A 19001-nucleotide genomic window follows, 5' to 3' on the forward strand; every position below is an offset into this window, starting at 1 on the left:
AATTCGTTCATCGAGCAATATAATTTAATTTATAATATTTAATGTTATATTCCCAAAATGTACATTCAAATTTGTTTTTGCTCAAACAGAAATAACATTAATCAGATATTACATAATTTCTTTATTAACTATGGTTGTAACCGATGGAGGAGGAACATCAGAGATTATCTTGCCTAAAGATTGACCTCAACTTTTTTCAAACTTTTTAACAAAGCAGTCAAAAATTCATTTGACATGTCTTTGAATCAATCACTGATTAAACCCCGATCCAAGTTAATTTTTAAAATCCCATATTAATTATTACTAAATAAATATCAACATTAATTAAGAATATTTATTCACACTCTATTCACTTAGCTGGATAAATAAACCACCCTTCTCATACAATACCATTTTCAGTTCTTGAGATTTAATAATTACATTCAATTTTTTCCTTCTAAGATTTCTATTTAAATTTTAAGGTTAATTTTAACCAAATAATCATGGACTAAAAAAATATAGATAAAGTAAATACAGATGTAGTTTTATCTCAAAACAATTTCACATCTTAGTCTGTGCATGGGCAAACACCTACCCATGGACCGGCATCGGATAATTTAGTGACTCGAATTTCTTTTGCAATGTCGGGGATTTGAATCCCAACTTTATGAATGAAAAAAGCTGAATTAAAAAGATTACCTCACAATGAACCTCTTTAATGTATTCAATTCGGATTACTCAATCAATGAATATGATGGTTTATAATAAACCCTATCTTGTTTGCATACGGTCAAATTTGTAAAATCTTGCCATCGGACATAATTATGATAAACCCTACCTTGTCCAAGTTTATCCTCACATCTCTCTATTATTGAAACCATTTTACCCTACTATCCTTTCCCCCTCTGCGGTTAAGGAAAAAATGTGTCTAAAACAGGCAACAAGAAGAGTGTTGCTAGGTTGATATTGGACATAATTATGATAAACTCTACCTTGTTTAAGACCGTCTTTAGCAAGGCAGGTCACAGAAAATAACTAAATAAAGGAACCATTATTCGAATTTGAAATGAATATCGAATATAGATGTGTAGGGACTTTATCAAAGTGGACCGGAAGAGGGGCACCATTGCCGGCTATCCGGCCAACACCGGTACCTAACATACAGAGAAAAACTACGTACCAGAAACAGTACAGTTGCTAGAAAGAACCTTTTGGAAGAGATGGTGGGTTTGAGAAACTCTTTTCCTCCCATCCCCTACTAGGTTCTGTTGAAAGCTATGGCGGCCCCTGCAAAATGATGGTGTTATGCTAAAGAAAAGGCAAATCCCAAATTTCTATATCAGGACACCATTTTCATTTGGGAAACCCCCATTCAAAGCCTCAGAGTTCATCCACCTTCCTTTTTCTAGCGATGAATCTCACTTTCAACCAAAGCAATGTCCCGTGTTTTTGCGGCCATGCTACTCTAGTTTTCTCTTAAATTAATGGTGTTCGAGAAATTTTGGAAAATGAGTATTGTAAATATATATGAAAAAAACTTATACTAGATGCATGCCATATAGAGAAGGTCGGACCTTTGATATCAGCTCTAACCCAACCCTTTTTTAAATGTACGACCTACAAATTATTCAAGTTTGAGAAATCTGCAGTAAACTGTTAAGAGTCGAAACCCAACACAGATTCATGCTTTTCTATGAATTCCAGCATTACAGGTATTTACATGAGAATGAACAAATTTAAACCCATCCAATGTTACAGGGGAAACAGTGAAAAGCTTGATTCTAAGATGCAGCTTTTTTGGCAGGTTATATGTACACCGATACATGTCATACTAGCACAAGTGCTTGCCTATAATATCATCAGATAATTTTGAGCAATACTCCAACAGGTTATCTTACCTGATCTATTTGATTGGCGTAGTATCACCAGATCTCAGCTCCTTTTCAAGTTCATCAAACTCCCAATCACCTATCTCATCGGCTGAGTAGTCTTGGCTACCCTTCCCAAACTCCGACTCCAGCTTTGCTAATTCTGCTGCAGGGTCTAGCAGCAGCTGTGCTTCGGGATTATCCTTTGTAGCTTCAGGTTTAGGTCGTGTTGATTCCGGAGATGTCTGCAGATTCTCATTTGGAGTATCAAACTTTGGGGTCTCTATTTCCAGAGCTGGCCTTTCAATAGCTTCGAATTCTGTTCTTAATTTTTCAATGTCATTAAACAGCTCTTTAACCTTAGGACCACCTTTCCTGGATAGGAGACCGGAAAATGGGTTTAAAAACTTCATTTAGACAGAATTGTGAAAACAAAAGGATGGGGGTCCACAGAGAAATTGGAAAGGATGGATTTGCATGCAAAATGTATATATATCTAACCTTGAAAGTGTCTCATGCTTATAAAACTGCTCTTTCATGCTATCCACCACACTGAAGGTAGTTATAATCTGAAACAAGGAATCGATAAACAAATGTCTCAAAAACTGAAGGTTTGGACTGACTTGGAATTAAGGGGAGAAAAGGGATTAAAATGAAAGGTGCTTAAAACTAGTGGGAAAAGAAAAACATAAATTAAGCGATATACGGTTTTATTTTTATTGTCGCAAAAATTCCCTCTAAAAGAAAATAAACGAGTGGGAGCTAAATGTACCTTGGCTTCATAATCCAAATATTCTTCCTCAATATGTTTCCTTGGGTTTAATTCTTCGGAATCCTCACCACTTGGTTTAGATGTGTTCACTAATCTGCCATTTCAGAAACAAAGAATAAGAAATTGCAGTAAAAATAAATAGGCCGGAATTATTTAACTTGAAGGATACGGATTACTTTTCTTTCAACGTCTTCAGGTTCTCTATGAATTTACTGATACGACTGATGGCAGGGCTCAGCTCTTTCTGCAAAAAAGTAAAAATTTTCCAAGAACGATGCATGAGAGAGAGAGAGAAGAAACAAAAGTTACTTAACAACTTAGGTTCACAAAGTATTTCCTCCGTCAGAATGCATTGAATACCTTGTAACCAGAGAGAAGAGTAATGGCCAAGTTCACAAAATAATCCTCGTGTTGCTGCAATTCCTCACTGGAAATGCAAATAAGTATCAACCAAAAAGTTAACAGAATCCAGTATTGTGAGTATTAAATTAATAGAATCGAGAGCAGACTTCATACAATCACTTTCTTCAAACAAAAGAATTTGAAACCAGGCTCGATGAAGGAGGATAATTAGACTCATAATTGTCCTATCCAACAGAATAAAAGAATGTTAGATTACATACTCGACTTGCTTTTCCTTAGTTTCTGCATATGTGGACTGGATAACCCAAGTATCTTCTAAGAAATTAATCCATGTATGGAGAACTTCAGCTTCTACTCTACAAACAGAAATGGATTTTGAAAGTTCATCTTCCTGTTAACATATCAGAAAGAATTCTTAGCTATTTGAATTTTGAACCATAACAGTCACAAACCGTAAAATTATCAAGATGGGATAATTTATATGCATTATAAAAGTAATATAGAAATTAGGGAAAACACACAGACGCACACCTTCGTTTTCAAATGGGAAATAATCCGACTGTTAGCTTCACTAAATTGATCTCTTTCATCCCGGACATCCCGTAGACGTGCATTAGCAGCAGCCAACGAGATATTAACCTACACATATTCCACTGAAATGACAATGGGGTAGAATCCATCTCTTTACACAAGAGGTAGCTAAATCATTCTTATATCTGCCATAGTAATTGATTTCCAATATTTAGCACTTTCTACAGCATGAACTTGAAGGAGATTTAAAACCTAAACTTTTCCAAGCCGCCTTGTTTGTATGGTTTTATGGGAGTTCCACTACTTCATAATTTGAGATTGAGATAGTACTCACTCATTACAGATCAAGAGGAGCCAATGATCATTAAAACATATTTAAGTACTACAATGAAATAAAACATATGGATAAATCATTCTTATATCTGCCATAGTAATTGATTTCCAATATTTAATACTTTACCGATCACCCCCAAAAGTAAATAAGTATATAAAACTCTGCTTCAGTGAAGTATACAATCACCTCTAACATGTACAAGTATAAACAAAAGAAACAAAAGTTATAAGTGTGACAAATATGAAATGATATGCTATATTTGTAGATAATAAAAATAAACATTCAAAACCATGTTGCAGATTTCTCAACATGTAAGGAACAACTAGAAAAAGCATGCAGCAGAATAACCTTTTTCAGCTCTGCTTCAAGTTCATCTCTTTGTCTCTCGAGCACTGGAATCTCAGCAACTATTTCCTGGATTGTTCATTAGAAAAAAAAAATCACATTTCTCATCTAAAACATTAAATACACCAAAATTTATGAGCATATTTGCTCAGATCAAGCATGGTTTTCATTGTTTCCATGAAAAGCTTACAAAGTTTATGATGCTAATAAAAGTTTAGGCATAAGTAAACAATAAACCTTTAAAAGAATGAAACTATATCCTTTTTTTAAAAAAAAAATTACAGTACATATTATTCTTTTGGTATATATGGACATGCATTTGGCGCCTCAATGCTTAGGCTACATAAATGGAGGCTATCCCCTATCCCATAAACCCACATACTAAAGATGCAAAAATAAGACATACACATTGAGTCTTGTGTCCTAACCAATTCCAATGTCCCCTAGGAGACTTTTTGAACAGCATGTGATGGAATCTAACAACACTAATCACTGCTATACAGTGCCATGATGCATGAAATCATGAAAATAAATAACTACTCCTTTGAATGCCAATTTTAAATGAAATCAACCCGTAAATAATTTGATATGTTCCATATTAAACCTGCCATGTCATTAAGTCTTATTCTTAAAGGCACTGAATTGAAGATTTAGGATTAGGAAGTGTACACAAATCATCTGCAGTGGATCTAACTCAACTAGTCTTGATTTTAACACGTTTTTTTCATACAGATTAAGAAAACAGGTAGCTAGATATCAAATTCCAGAGACAACTTCTTGCAATATTGTACTCTAACCTAAATAGCAAGATGATAAGATTTTCATTTTTATCTAGCAGTGCAGACAGAGAACACATCAGTGCGAGTATACAACCTTCTCTTTTCCTTCAGCATCAGTTGCTTTAGACACACGAATAGCTAGCGCCTCCTCCTTCTGAAGTCTGCCAATAACAAAACGAATTACCAGTATGCAACTCTTAAATTTTTCAAGTAAATATTTTTTTTATAATTCTAAGCAGAATCAGTTATAAAGAGGTTCAGATTGCTTTATGTCTTGCTTCAGTGTTGTCTTCAAGGATTTCATCCAAAATCCAGCTATTCTCTTATGTAGAAGTATAAATATTCCAGGAAAGCATCCCAAGAATTCACCAGTGACGGGATTAAAAACATTTGGGCCAAATAGCATAACCCAAGGGCAACCTTTTCCTTACCAATAATAAATAAGATCAACAAGGAAATTTAAGTCAAAGGTCATACATAAGGCATAATAAATATAAAATCACACCAAAGACTTCAGCAGACATCCTTTAAAGCAACCATGAATTCTGGTCATCCGTTAATAGTATCGATCCATGTTTGCTTAACAATGCTTCATACTTCCTCAGACGTTCTCAAATAGGATACATCTAAAAAGGTCGTAGTACATTTCACAATTTCTTCACACCGAAAATAAATAGCTGCAAAATTTCTTATAGTACCTAATGAGATACCTAAATGTTAGGAAATAAAAAGAATCAGCTGGGACTGCTCTAACCCTTTAATATAAAAAAATGTATTAAGAGCTGTTAACTTTTTATCTAAAGTAACTGCATTGATAAAATCAAATATCATTCAGAATGACACTAAATTTTTTATCTAAAGTACCTGTGATCTGAAATTCGTTTCTCAGCTTTTGCACAAGAGCTGGCAAGAGATTCTGATAAGACCTTCAACTTATCAACCTACTCAAAGAAACAATATAAAGTGGCAAATTATAAAATGCTGCATCCGCGAAAACAGATACCCATCTTCTAAATTTTTAGCTTGAATTGCAGAAAGGTAATAAATACCAAATTAAATATTTTAGATAGAGGAACCAAACTTTAACAGAAAGCAGGTTGCTTATACATATTTCATGCTTATTAAAACATTATCAGGACACCAAATGTCAAGAAATTTCTACCTTAAGAGAGTGAAGCTCAGGAGAGTCTCCATTGTTAAAAGACTTCTTTCTCAGCAAAGTCTTTTCCAATGTTGAACAGTTTCGTATATCTGCAAGTGCTTCTTTCAGAGCCTACCACAAAGATAACGTGGTCAACTTTCATAGTTTCTTTCAGGGAAACATAGCCACAGTAAAGATCATTGAATGTCAATAATCAGAGGGTAAATCAAAATCATGAGTAGCTTCAAAAAATATAAATTTTCCATATTTCTTTGGAGAGGCATAGGCCTTGTCAACTTGATGCCAAACTGTCGACAAGAGCCCATTTAATTAGATATCAACAGAGCCTTATTGTCAATTTGTCATCAAATGTGTCGACATATTTAAGCTTATATTTTACTCTATATGTTATGGCGCTCGGAAAACCTTTAAATTTTTCTTATCTCAACTATGACAGTTGGTTTTTTGTTTCCAATACATGAATTATCAAGATGCATCAAATTGAGGAAGCTAATCAGATAAAAGTAATATATATATATAAAGTATTCTCAACAATGATAGTATATCATCATTCAGGTACCTACACACAATTACAGTGGTTTGGCAAACAAATAACAGATGCAACATTAAGGGGGGGGGGGTAAGAGAACCATCTAGAAAACACCCAGAACATGCCATTTTGTGGCAAAGGAATAGTAAATAACGTTTAGTTCGGTAAGCAATCCCGGTGTTTCTACTACATTCTTTTGAATTTTTATCAAGTGAAAACAGTCTATTCGACAAGTGACTTCTTGAAGTAATATATGCATGACCAATCATGAAGCAAAAGGAAATAATTCACATCAAACAATTTCAAGATAAACAACAAAATGAAACGGTATATTGTTCTACGAGAAATTTGATTTGTCTAGATTAAAAGCTTAACAGGAATCTTAAAAATTGTTTCCCTGACGTAATACCAGATTTTCTACCCAACACACTACAGCTTTCAAACTACTACAATGGATGAGCAAAGTTCTCTATAACTCAAATCAAATTTACTGCTTACCTCAATAGTTACTTTAGTAGAATTGTCATCTTCATTATCATTACCTTCTAGTGTGCTCAGCTTACTGAGTTTTTTCTTCAAATCAGAAGCTTCACTATCCATTCTGTCATTGGAGATAAAAGAAGAAATTTTAATTTCTCTTGCTTCAGCTAGTCAATCAAGCACCTCAGGCATCAAAATCCTAAAAATTTCAGGCAAACACAGTGGATACAGAACATGAACCAAAAATCATGGGAGCAATTCCTACCTTATTAAAATAGGAAGAGCGAGTAGATTTATGCTAACATAGATGCAAACTTGGCACGTGCAAAATATGACCAGATGTAAATTTAATTCACACATAACAGAAATTTCTTAGCTAGATATTAGAAGTTAAAACTTATTTTATGAGAGGAAAAATACAGTATATGTACAATTAGGAAAGAAAATTTCAATTAGATACTGGCAGAAGCTATGTTACTCAAAATCGGGATACGGGTATTACCCGACAAGGGTTATGCTCTACTTTTTTCAATATATATATATATTTTTTTTTTGATAGAAAGAGGCCTCATTAAAATCCTCCTTCAATCCCTCCATGTTATGAGAGTAACATGAAGGAACAACGAAGGAGGAAAAGAGAGCCAAGAAAACTTTTATTCACAAGAACCAGATTACAAGATTGAACAAACTCCTACACTTCAATATATATATATATATATATATATATAATTAGAGAATCATACCTGCATGCCCAGATCCATATTAATGTTGGTTATGAGTGTCAAACATGGGAATTTTAGGAAAAAATGAAGAGCCAAAGTAACATAGGTCAGAAATACACAAGAATTTGGAATTGTCAGAAACATGAATTGAGAACCCAAAGCCAAAGTAGAGAAAACATGACAGCAAAGTGTGCACATTATAATACAGGCTGAAGGCCAGGAAATGGAAGCTCTTTGTTTTGAACTACCTTAATAGATCTGCACTGATTTTCAACCCTGTTATGGCACTTTGAACAAACTGAAGCAGTTCCTCTCGCTTCACCTACAAATTACCATGTTTGAAAAGATTTTTTTTGGGGGGTGGGGGAAGAGAAATAAGTAAAATTTGAATCTTTCCAAATTGCATTCTAAATGTAGCATAGGTTTGACAAGTTACCAGCACTTCATCTTGGTAGCTAGAAAAGGCAGCAGCTAGATCCTGTACACTGCTGACTACAGCATTGTGAACCTCTTCTCCTCCAGTGAGGCAGAGCCTGCAGGCCTTATCATTTAATTGAACAAAGTTTCCAAAAATCCAATTTAACTTTCAGGCTAAATGTTCATAATAATAAATTATTTGTCTCACTTAACCAAGCAAAACTGACAAGAAGATGCAGAAACGGAAATCGTTCTTCATATGTTAGAAACAGTCAATTTTAAACACTGATGGAAAAACCTCAATGTTGGTGTTCCAGTTTATAATAAAGCAATAGTAATAAAGAGAGGATTTACCGGAGCATCTGTTGGAGCAGAGAAATCTCTTCCTCATTTGGAGCTTCAATAATCTGAATCACAGAAGAGATTTAACCTGCATTAACCTAAATGAGCAGGTATTACAAAACATAAAAGTGCCACTGAAAAGTTGCATGCTTTTTGGAAATAATAAGCTCTTTCAGTCATAGAAAAGATCGTTCAGTCTCCCAAATTATGAACATGGCTAGAGAAAAAATTACAGAAAATCAAACTTACAATCAATCTTACATGAAGATGCTCCAGCAGAAAAGGTAACATGTCTATAAACAACTTAAATTAGATAAATCACAACTAAAAGCTTTTTGATGATCTATGAAAATTATTCAATCATTAAAATTTCTACTGAATGATATTTACCTAAACCATGGAACCATTACATAGTGCCATATTGAGGTTGGTAAATGCATCTCTAAAGTTCTCATTTGTATCACTTTTCAAAATGTTTCCTCATTGTCAGTAACCCAATTTATCTAGTCAAAAATAGATTATTTTGATAGCACAGGGCATAGAAGTAGCTTCACAATTTACCACATTAACATTTAAAGAGTAAAGCTCTAGTTCTTGCATAACTTTAGACTAAGGACTGTTTCCAGTAAAGTCGGTGGAAAATCATTATTCAGTTATCAAAAAAAATGTCAAAAACTTCACCAGGTCCATGATAAAATATTTTCTTTTTTATTTTATTTGAATGATCTATCATTATTATTTATCATTTTTTCAGTACAAGATTTAGATCCAGAATGATCATACCACAAATGTTGACTTTTCCAAACTCTCATCTAATGCTTAATCATCTATAAAATTAGTCAATAACTATGCTAGCAAAGCATGGAAATAAACGTTTAAAAAGGTATATGAGATATTCAAGATTCTACATTATCTTGACAAATCATGATTAAAAAGAAAATATGAACAAATGACCAAGCTATCAAATCGTACCATAGATATTGTTATGAGCTCCAAAGCCTGGCTTCGAAGGAAAACCTCTAGAAAATTCATCGGTGCACCCCCAATATCAGAGTCATAATACAAAACCTATCAATCATTAAAAATAATCAAAAGAGGAAGTCATGGTACAACCGTACAAGAAACTTATTTGAAATGTAGCATAATTTTAGCACTTCAACCTATTTCAGGCACACAACAGCTAGTTAACGGCATCATTAGTTTCCAAATCCAACAAATAATAATGCACTTAAAACTTAAAAGGAAATATAAGGACATAATAATTAGGGATACTAAACTATTTAACCTAACTCACAAAAGAAACACAATAGATAATTTTATGTCAGACTACTCAGAAAAAGTAGACCTACCTATCTTCTTGTTGAGCTGATATTGACAAAAGCATATCATTTACAACTCAATAAGTAAAATAAGGCATATGGAGGTAACACCTAAGCCACTGCATATAATTTGTATTTTTGTTAGCGAATGGAATAACTCACAACTGATTGCCTCTGCAGGTTCTCCTTTGCTTCATCGGAAGCAAGAATTTGATCGAGGCTATTTTGACTGCCATCAGATGAAATTTCAGATAACTTCTCAATTTCTTTTAGTGCAACCAACCATCTTCTCAGCAGCATAGCTCTCTCAGGACTCCTACAAGAGATTGCTGCTTCCTCCAATCTTTTCACAGTTTGCCTTAAATTCTTGATACTGCGAGACCCCTGCATAACCATACAACTTAAGCAAGTCCAATAACAATATTATAAGATCCCACAACAGGAAAAAGTATCAGTGAATGTAAACAAGGAGGGGGGAAAACTAACTACTAGTGCATTAAATCAAGTGAGAAATACTAGCTGCCTTTAATATGATAACCAACTAGATCATAAAGCTCTTAATTAATACCATTTTACAACATTACAAGTCAAATTTAACATTAGATCAATTTTTCCTCTTAGCACCACTACTTGAAAGAGAAATTGCTAAATCCAATTAAATTAACATAAAGTACACTGATACGTACATATAGAAGCAGACCAGTGTATAGAATTTGTTCTGCCAAAGAGGGACATTTCTGGTATTGTAGATTAATTTTAAATCGCATTTTGTTGATTTAAAAAAAAATGTTTTTTAGATTAAAAAACATACATTTCATTATATTCTAATTGAACAGCCAAAACAGTCAAGCAGTTGGAAACCAAAATGAGAACACTAAAACTAAAATATCGCAATTTAATGATAACACACAATTTCTCACAAAATTACTCTAAAATTCCAAATTAAGAAAGAAGGAAAGAAATGCCAGCATGGATACTTTTCAAACTAGCAAACAATTTACCTGAAATGGCAACATACACACCTCAACATGTAAATAAATAATAGTTAAAAATGAAGAGGGAGAGCTTACAGTGCGATCTTGAAAGAGCTTGGCTCCTTCAGCGACAGCTTGGCCAGCATGATGAACAACAGTATCAGCATAGTTTTTTAGGTTTCGAGTGATGCTACTGGTGTTCCCAACCTCCACCGCTTTGTTCACCGCCGTTTTCAGCCACGACATTATGTTTCTTTTCTCCGATCAACGCAATTAGGGTTAAGTATTTTTGTTCGAGGGAATTTTAGGGTTTTGGAGATAAATAAGACAGAATTGGGGAAATGTTCTTTCAATTGTTTATTGTATTTTTGTTTCGGGTGACAGAGAAAAATGAAACCATGGGGGTTAGACAGATTGATGTGACGTCGTTTGACCCCGCACATGCTTCGTCCTCTTAAAAGTTTGATAGATTTTTTATCTTAAAATATTAATTAATTATAGGATAATTTCTTAAACGACAACCTAACTATGGCGTTTGTGTAAACATGGTCACTATTTTCAAATTTGAGTCAATATGACCACTTAACTATTTAATTGGTTTCAATATATCCACTCGTCGTTAATATTTAACAAGAGTGCTTACATGACAGTTAACAAAATTAGTATAATTACATATTTGATCTTCAATACTTGTAAATTCTATCAATTTGATCATAATTTTAATTTAATTTAATTCAATAAATTTAATCATCTAATCGGATAATGACACATGTCACCATTAGATTAAATGATATTTTCTATAATTTAAATTTATTTAATTATTTATCTTCCAACAAAATAATAACATATGTCACTATCTGATTAAAGAAAAATATTACTAAGAAAGATACAATAATAATGTTAGGGGGATTTTTGAACGTAGAACTTAGGGAATCAAGCACGCACACATTGACATTGAGTCAACCTCCATGTTTGGGTTATGTTTTATAGCATTTTCTAGTGTTTGTGTAACCCCCTCAGACCGATGCGGATAGTCCGATCCGATCTGGAGTGTCACATTAGGGCCACCGGAGCAACCCACCGAAAAAAATAGCGAAAAATTTAAAACTTTTCTTAAAACATGTAAACTCATAAATCTTTTATGAGTACAAAATAAAATTTATCAGTATTCGAAATAAAACAGATTTTCAGACTCATATATAAAGCAAAATACAATTACATGCCCCCTAATCACATGTACCATACTCTGCAAGCAACGTCGGAAGAACTCCCTTACTGATGTTGATAGTTGTACTGGTACAATATTTTAACCTGCAATGGTGAGTAATAGAGTGAGCTTCGGAAAACTCAGTAATACAGAACTACCAGATGATGCTACATGACATGTAGATAAATGGGAAGCCATAATTTCCTCATTGAATCAAACGTATACCAATTGTGGAATAATATAGGGTTCTATTAGTAGTTCATCGAGTAGAAGCCATGAATCTCAGTTCATAAGAAACCTTTCATACAACCACGTTTTCATGAGGTCGAATAGGATGTCTAGTGTGTTCCATCAGTACGATAAAATCATAATAGGTACACCAATCAAATGATAATTCAGTAAATCTCATAAAATCATAATGAAGTTTAACTTTTGAAACTCGTAGTTTAAATCATTCTCTTGTACACCATCCGCAGTTCCCAGAACTGTGTCCATAGGGCTTACCTTAAGCATACAGCGAAAAGGAAGCCAACCTAAGGATAGGCTTTGGGGCCTATATCCTTAAGTCCATAAGTCCGTAGGGCTTACCCTAAGCACACAGCAAAGGAAGCCAACCTAATGGAGCATATTGGGGACTGTGAGCCTACCCAAGAGTCACATTAGGTCCGTAAGGTTTATCAGCTCGGTCAGAGCTATACTCTGTAATTCAATCCATCCAAAATCAGTATTTTAAAAATACAATTTATGCAGTAAGCATAAATTTCATAAATCTGTAATCATCGTTATCATATATCAGTGAAAACCAATAATCATATATCAGTCATAGTCTATAAATCATCACCAGTAAGTGGTGTATCAATAAGCAGTAAACCATAGATTTCAGTGTACCATATTTCAAAACAGATAAAACAATTAAATAGTACGTAGGGAACACACTAGAGAATCCAAGTGTTTTTAGAGGTCATTGTAGTTATCAGTCTGGATAACACGAAACTTATGAAATTTGATCTGATTCTATGAACGAGTTCATATTGAAGTGAATCGATTAATAACCAATCTAATCAAATATTTAAGGTTGATATTTTCGAATCCCTCTATGATTCATATATCTCAGGAAAGTGTTCAAGTATGACCAGAGTAATTTGAGCTGATAAAGTAAGAACAAAGATTCAGGGCACTTACCATCCATGTCAATCGATCGGACTATCAACAACTCCTAAAACTGATGTATTTCAACTGGTCAATTCATTGTCCTTCCAGGGTATTCACACTTTAATACCAACAATTCTTGTTTATAAATCATCTTCAAAATCATCGCTGAATACATCTAAAGGAAGCAATATAGAATACAAATAATCTTTATTTCTATCCACATGGCAACAATATCACGAATTGTCAACGTATTTAATTCTTGGTTCATAACCCATAGTAATCATACATCATGCAATATCATTGGAGTTCTCAGACTCATTCAATCACTTACTAAATTCTCAGTCATTAAAGTTACTCATTTCTTTTAGTAGTCAAATCAATAACCCAGTTACTTTAGAATATTTCTGAGTAATTCAGATGCTTCCGCGTTTCGGATACATGTTGTACTTTCACTTAGTTCTCTTTGGGCATTTACTAAAATCATTATTTTGTGTTCGTGGTTGATTTATCTCACTAATATCCACTTCTTAATATCGAATGTGCTCTAACGTTAAACTGAGCTGAGTACTTCCATAATTATCATCAATCCCAATTTGAGAAGACAAACAAACATTCAAGTGGTATTTATGCCATTCATGTACTGACATAGAATTAACGTTGGTCGACCGACTTAAACTATGTTCCATAACTTTTTAAAAAAACATGCAACATCCATGTTTATTTGGATTCCTTAATGAATCCAATTCATTTACTTATCCTTGGTCATAAGGGTATTTTGGACATTTTTATGCTCAATGTTCTTCCATTTATTTCAAAGCTTGAGGATGTCCATTCATTCCTGGCTTTGTGATATTCTTTAACCATTTCCATTATAGGGGTATTTTGGTCATCTTACAGATTCAGTGTATTCCAATCATTTCCTTCCATCTGATATTATCATTTAATTCAAACGTATCATCTTTTCCAGTCATTTCAAACAACTCTGACAAAATAGCACCATTGATAATTTATTTTTCAGGTATTTACTCATAACTCGGAGATTTCCAGGTTAAAAGTCTTTTCAAACATTACTAACGAATTATTAGGAATTTCCATACAAAAGTAGAATCTCAACCATTAAATCAGTAATTTATCGGTTTAATTACAAATTCTCAGGTTACCTGCTAGTTCAGAGTCAACTTGGACTATTATTACCTCTCAAAGGTATTTTTGTAATTTCGTAACCAGATAATTTCGGTATTATCTCTTAACGAAAATAATATAATTTGGAAATTCTATAATTAATTGTTTTCCCGAACCTTCTCTGATCTTGAAATGATTCCTTAACAGACTTCTAGTATCTTGCATAAACCCTCTTGGGGTTAAAAACCGGTTATCTGCATTTCCTATACAAAACTAGCATTTCTTATGCACATCAGTAATTTTATCATATCAATATCTCTTTTCAGATTTATTAACCAACTTCTAGGGACAATTCTTGTCATCTTACAATATAAAGGTATTTTCGTAATTTTATCCTACCGAAGTATTCTAATAATTTCCCATCCAAGTACCTTTAATATTTAACCTTTGATGATATAAAACATAAGTTACAAATCCAGAGTTGATTTCTTTATCACCAATCACAAACTTGTAATTTAATTCTAACAATTTCTCAAGCTCTTATATTAGTCATTCGATCCGTATTCAGTTACAGAATTTCTACCATATTCATATCTAGTGTATAAATTATTCAACTCCACAAAAGTGATCAACATAATCTTATTCATGCATTTACCAATATCAACATGTTCCATAAAGCATAAAGAGGTAGTAAAATATTACCTCGATTTTCGTACAATACTGATCGACCATTTAAATTCCATTCGAACGCCCTCGATCTTTGATTCAACTTCCAATATTTTCCTCTCGATCCAGACCATCAAAATTACTAAATCGTATCCAAATAATTTTCCTCGCCATAAAGATAGCTTATTAGAATTGAAATAATAATTTAGAAACCCAATTAGTATAATAGAATACTTGTGGGGCTACTTTAATAATTAATCATTAAAAATAGGGATTAAACCAAATTAATTGCACTACTTAGTCATAAACTAAAACTAGAGGAAACTATGAGACAAGACTAAGTTCTTACCAAGCCCTGAGGACTCATGATGATTTTCCACTTATTTTAATAACCAACCACGTGATTTTCCTTTTTGGGAATCAAAACTCCATTTTTCAAATAATTGATGTGTGAAGCATTGCCACATAACTCACATGGAGTGTCCCTTGCATGCACCACTCTTAATTATTAAATCTAGTTGTATCATGTGGCAATGAACCAAAGACCAAAGCTATGGTCAACGGCAGCCACGAGTGCCATGAAGATGGCAGCATCCTCTATGCATGTTACGTGTCGCATGGCCAGTTGCACCGACGGTTTGCTGCTCTCCCTTTCCCCCGTGGACTTCTGCAGCTCATTACAAAGCCACTAGGGTTCGGGTTAATGCTTGAGCTTTCCCCAAAGCAACCAGCTCTCAGGCCTTAAAGCGTCGGAATGAAGAATCAACCAAGCTCCCGGGTTGGATTTGGCAACCCAATCGCAACCTATTGATGGTACAAAGGGCGTAGTTATGAAGGCCGCCGCAATAGCTGAGCCGGACAGATCGTATATCTTTACCTTCCATCATTTCCTTCCTCAGAAGAGCAGTACCAGAACCGATTTGCCTCACCAAAGAAAGATCAAACTTGTTAACAACAATCTGCTTAGCCATGGCAAGCACGATCGGATGCACAACCCATAAATGAGTTATTCTATACTTCTCTATATTCCTAAAAAACATCCCAAAGTCAAACCTGGACATTGACACCAACGAATTCCCCTTCTATAGCTGCCCGTAAGCTATAACTGCCAGCCCAAACACATGGAACATTGACAATACACACAAGTAAACCCGATGCATATTCCCCGCAAGTTCTTGATCCATGGTTACCATCAAAGCCGTTGCAATGAAATTACAGTGTTAAAACAACACCCTTAACCTTGTCCAACAACTCCGGGACAGTCACAACAAGCTTGGGATTGGAATCTTTGACTTGTTTGGAGAGTTCATGGAGAATATACAAGGGTTTGATCGTCGTAGCAATGGCGCCTATGGCAGTTACATCGAAGAAAGCAAGAGGAAAGTGGATAGAATTGGGTGCAAAGATCATGACTCGATCGGTTCTGTTGACACCCAGATCGAGAAAAGCATGGGAGAGCTTGAGGACAATGGATTTGAGTTGAGAGAAGGAGAGAGTTTCATCAGTATCAGCATCGATGAGGGCTGGTTTATCAGGGTAACAACCCATGTTTCTGAATAGAAAAGAAAAATGGAAACACTTGGTTCCTTGGGGTGAAGAAGGGGTAGTCTTAAAAACCAAAAAATACCATCTCTTCATAGACAAATTTCTCCACCAAAACCTTTTCTTTTCTCCTTTGGCCAAGCAAATCCTTATGTTAGAGATATATCGGAATTCCATAAACAATGGCCAATCACGTTAAAAAAATATTATAAAACAAAACCCAAAATATTTTATAAATTTGTGTTTCTAAATGTTTTGAATAAAATAATAATAAAAGAATTATTTCTTTAAATCAATCACTCATCCCTTATCTTGGTATATATATAAATAAATTACCCCCTGTATTCGATCAATCACTTATCTCTTATCTTGAAATATATATATATATATATATAAACAAATCACTCCCTTGTATTCAATCAATCACTTATCTTAGCTTTATAAATCCAATACACATATTTATCCATGTGATAAAATATTTCACTTTCTTAATTTATGTACTAAAAAAATATTTAGTAATTCAAAAACGGATTTCTTTTTTTTTAATTCTCATTTGATAAAAAATATTATATAAAAAATCACAATACAAAGTAGTTTATAACTTATTCAGTATCATATTTAATATAGAAGAAACATAACCCCTAAATTAGAGTGTTACAGTTTGATTAATGTTGTGTAAATCATTTTATGATATTTAATAAGTTTTTTTCTGAAAATAATTTCCATAATCTGTTTATAGTGAAATAAACGATATTATAAATTTTATTATTTCATTATCTTAAATTTTAAGTTAAACGATTGTTATAAAATTACATCTAAAAAATTATAAATATATATTATAATGCATTAGCTTGGTCAACTGAAAAATAACACTATATTAAAACCCCGTGAGAAATGTTCATATTAGCAGGAGAATCTAAAGATTCATGTTGAAATTCATTCAAAGTTGTAATGGATAAAGAAAAGCATAACGTATATATAACTATTTTAAGATATGCCTTCGATATTCACAATTCTTTTTCTTTTATGTTAGGACTTCTTTGTGAGAAAGATGATTGTTCTTGCTAAAAATTAACTATCAGAAGATCATTATCATTGTATTTTAGTAGAATTTCATTCAAATCAGGAACCATTCGAGTATTTTATTTTTTGGTTGACCTCTCGGATCTAAGGTTTTGCCCTGACTAATTCGAACCGACCAGTGTCGCACACCTGATTTTGGTGGATGAGTCTCCAAGCAGGGATTTTCTACATACAATAACTCAAACCTGAGACATTGCTTAAACGGAATCAAGCTGCTTACCACTTGAACCAACCCGTGTTGATAATAACCATTCGAGTATTCAACATACATACATAGAAATATTAAATTAAATATTTGAGCAAAGTATCCAACGAACATAAGATATCATTACCTAATCAATCTCGATGAAAATATATCACAAGACGAATGATATTTGCGAGGGTACCAAAAAAATTTATGAAGAGAACACACGGCAAATTCAACAACAGAAAAATCGAAGATATGCATTATTATTATCATGAAAATAAGCATTCGTTAAAACAAAGCTACAAATATGATGTAGAAATAGATGCTATCCCAAGTATTAATATAGTTGGATTTCACCTAACTAAGACATTACACCTCTGCAGTGAATTAGGGAGCCATGACATATTTATAATGCAATCCGCTTTATATTTGTTGAAAAAAATGAATTATATCGATAGATTTACTATTTATATTAAATTTAGAGTCATTTTAAATATTTTAAATTAAAATAATATTTATTTAATTTGAATAATAAAAGGATGAAATATATGTTTAATATTTAAATTTAAAAGATATTATTATATGTTTAAATTTAGATATTAAAAGAGTTTGGTTTAAGTAAAACTCTAAGGTTATATTTTAAATTTAAAATATATTATTATCTGTTTAAATTTAGATATTAAAAAAGTTTTGGTTGGAGTAAAACTCTCAGGTTTAACATTTTAAATTTAAAAGACACTATTATCTATTTAAAGTTAGATATTAAAAGAGTTTTAGTTGGAGTAAAACTCTCTCGAAATTCCCCTATAAATATTGAGCAATCCTCTCAATTTTTCTTATCTAAAAATTCAAGAATTTTTCTTCTCTTGAAAAATATTTTCTCTCATTCTTAGAAAATATTCTTTTTCTCCCTTAGTTTTTCGGTGATAGTCGCAGGTAAAGAAAGTTCGTGACCTCTGCTGTTGTGTTATTGTAATTGATCATCAACTTGTTATATCTTGGGAAATATTCCCTTTTATTATAAAGAATTTGATTTCTTTCTTTTACTTTTTCTTTGGTTCCATTCTTGTCTTGGATTGTTAACTTTGGATAACAATCTTAAGACAAACCTTTCATCTTCTACCTT

At 33.1% G+C, this 19001-nt stretch overlaps 2 protein-coding genes and 1 pseudogene across 2 annotated transcripts in view; all 3 read right to left on the reverse strand.

The window, feature by feature from the left end:
• The window catches only part of LOC120115451 (caffeoylshikimate esterase-like), a 35001-nt gene extending 25578 nt beyond the window's left edge, over nt 1–9423 (reverse strand). The window contains exons 1-3 of the mRNA XM_039136171.1: nt 9420–9423; nt 5569–5571; nt 5509–5516 (exon numbers count right to left, since the gene is read on the reverse strand). Of these exons, the coding sequence (XP_038992102.1) occupies nt 5509–5511 (3 nt within the window). The 5' untranslated portion in view covers nt 5512–5516; nt 5569–5571; nt 9420–9423. The remainder of the gene's footprint in view (nt 1–5508; nt 5517–5568; nt 5572–9419) is intronic.
• Nucleotides 1646–11296, reverse strand: LOC120115450. The gene is made up of 18 exons (XM_039136170.1): nt 11013–11296; nt 10105–10326; nt 9596–9691; nt 8636–8688; nt 8301–8397; nt 8113–8186; nt 7161–7263; nt 6134–6244; nt 5836–5912; nt 5066–5132; nt 4196–4261; nt 3514–3621; nt 3243–3373; nt 2980–3046; nt 2796–2863; nt 2620–2713; nt 2349–2416; nt 1646–2222 (listed from the first exon to the last, which is right to left on the reverse strand). The coding sequence occupies exons 1-18, from the start codon at nt 11160–11162 to the stop codon at nt 1883–1885; spliced, it is 1992 nt and encodes a 663-aa protein (XP_038992101.1). The 5' UTR covers nt 11163–11296; the 3' UTR covers nt 1646–1882.
• Nucleotides 11297–15797: 4501 nt separating this feature from the next.
• Nucleotides 15798–16782, reverse strand: LOC120115527 (annotated as a pseudogene).
• Between the last annotated feature and the right edge of the window lie 2219 nt (nt 16783–19001).

The sequence above is a fragment of the Hibiscus syriacus genome, unplaced genomic scaffold (assembly GCF_006381635.1).
Source record: "Hibiscus syriacus cultivar Baekdansim isolate YM2019G1 unplaced genomic scaffold, ASM638163v2 tig00110264_pilon, whole genome shotgun sequence".
Lineage (NCBI taxonomy): Eukaryota > Viridiplantae > Streptophyta > Magnoliopsida > Malvales > Malvaceae > Hibiscus > Hibiscus syriacus.

Coding starts and splice junctions, on each gene's coding strand:
- LOC120115450 (XM_039136170.1), bottom strand. CDS start 11,162: ATGTCGTGGCTGAAAACGGCGGTGAACAAAGCGGTGGAGGTTGGGAAC. Junction 8,398..8,635: donor CTGCTCCAACAGATGCTCCG/GTAAATCCTCTC, acceptor TAAGGCCTGCAG/GCTCTGCCTCACTGGAGGAG. Junction 4,262..5,065: donor ATGCTGAAGGAAAAGAGAAG/GTTGTATACTCG, acceptor TGAACAATCCAG/GAAATAGTTGCTGAGATTCC.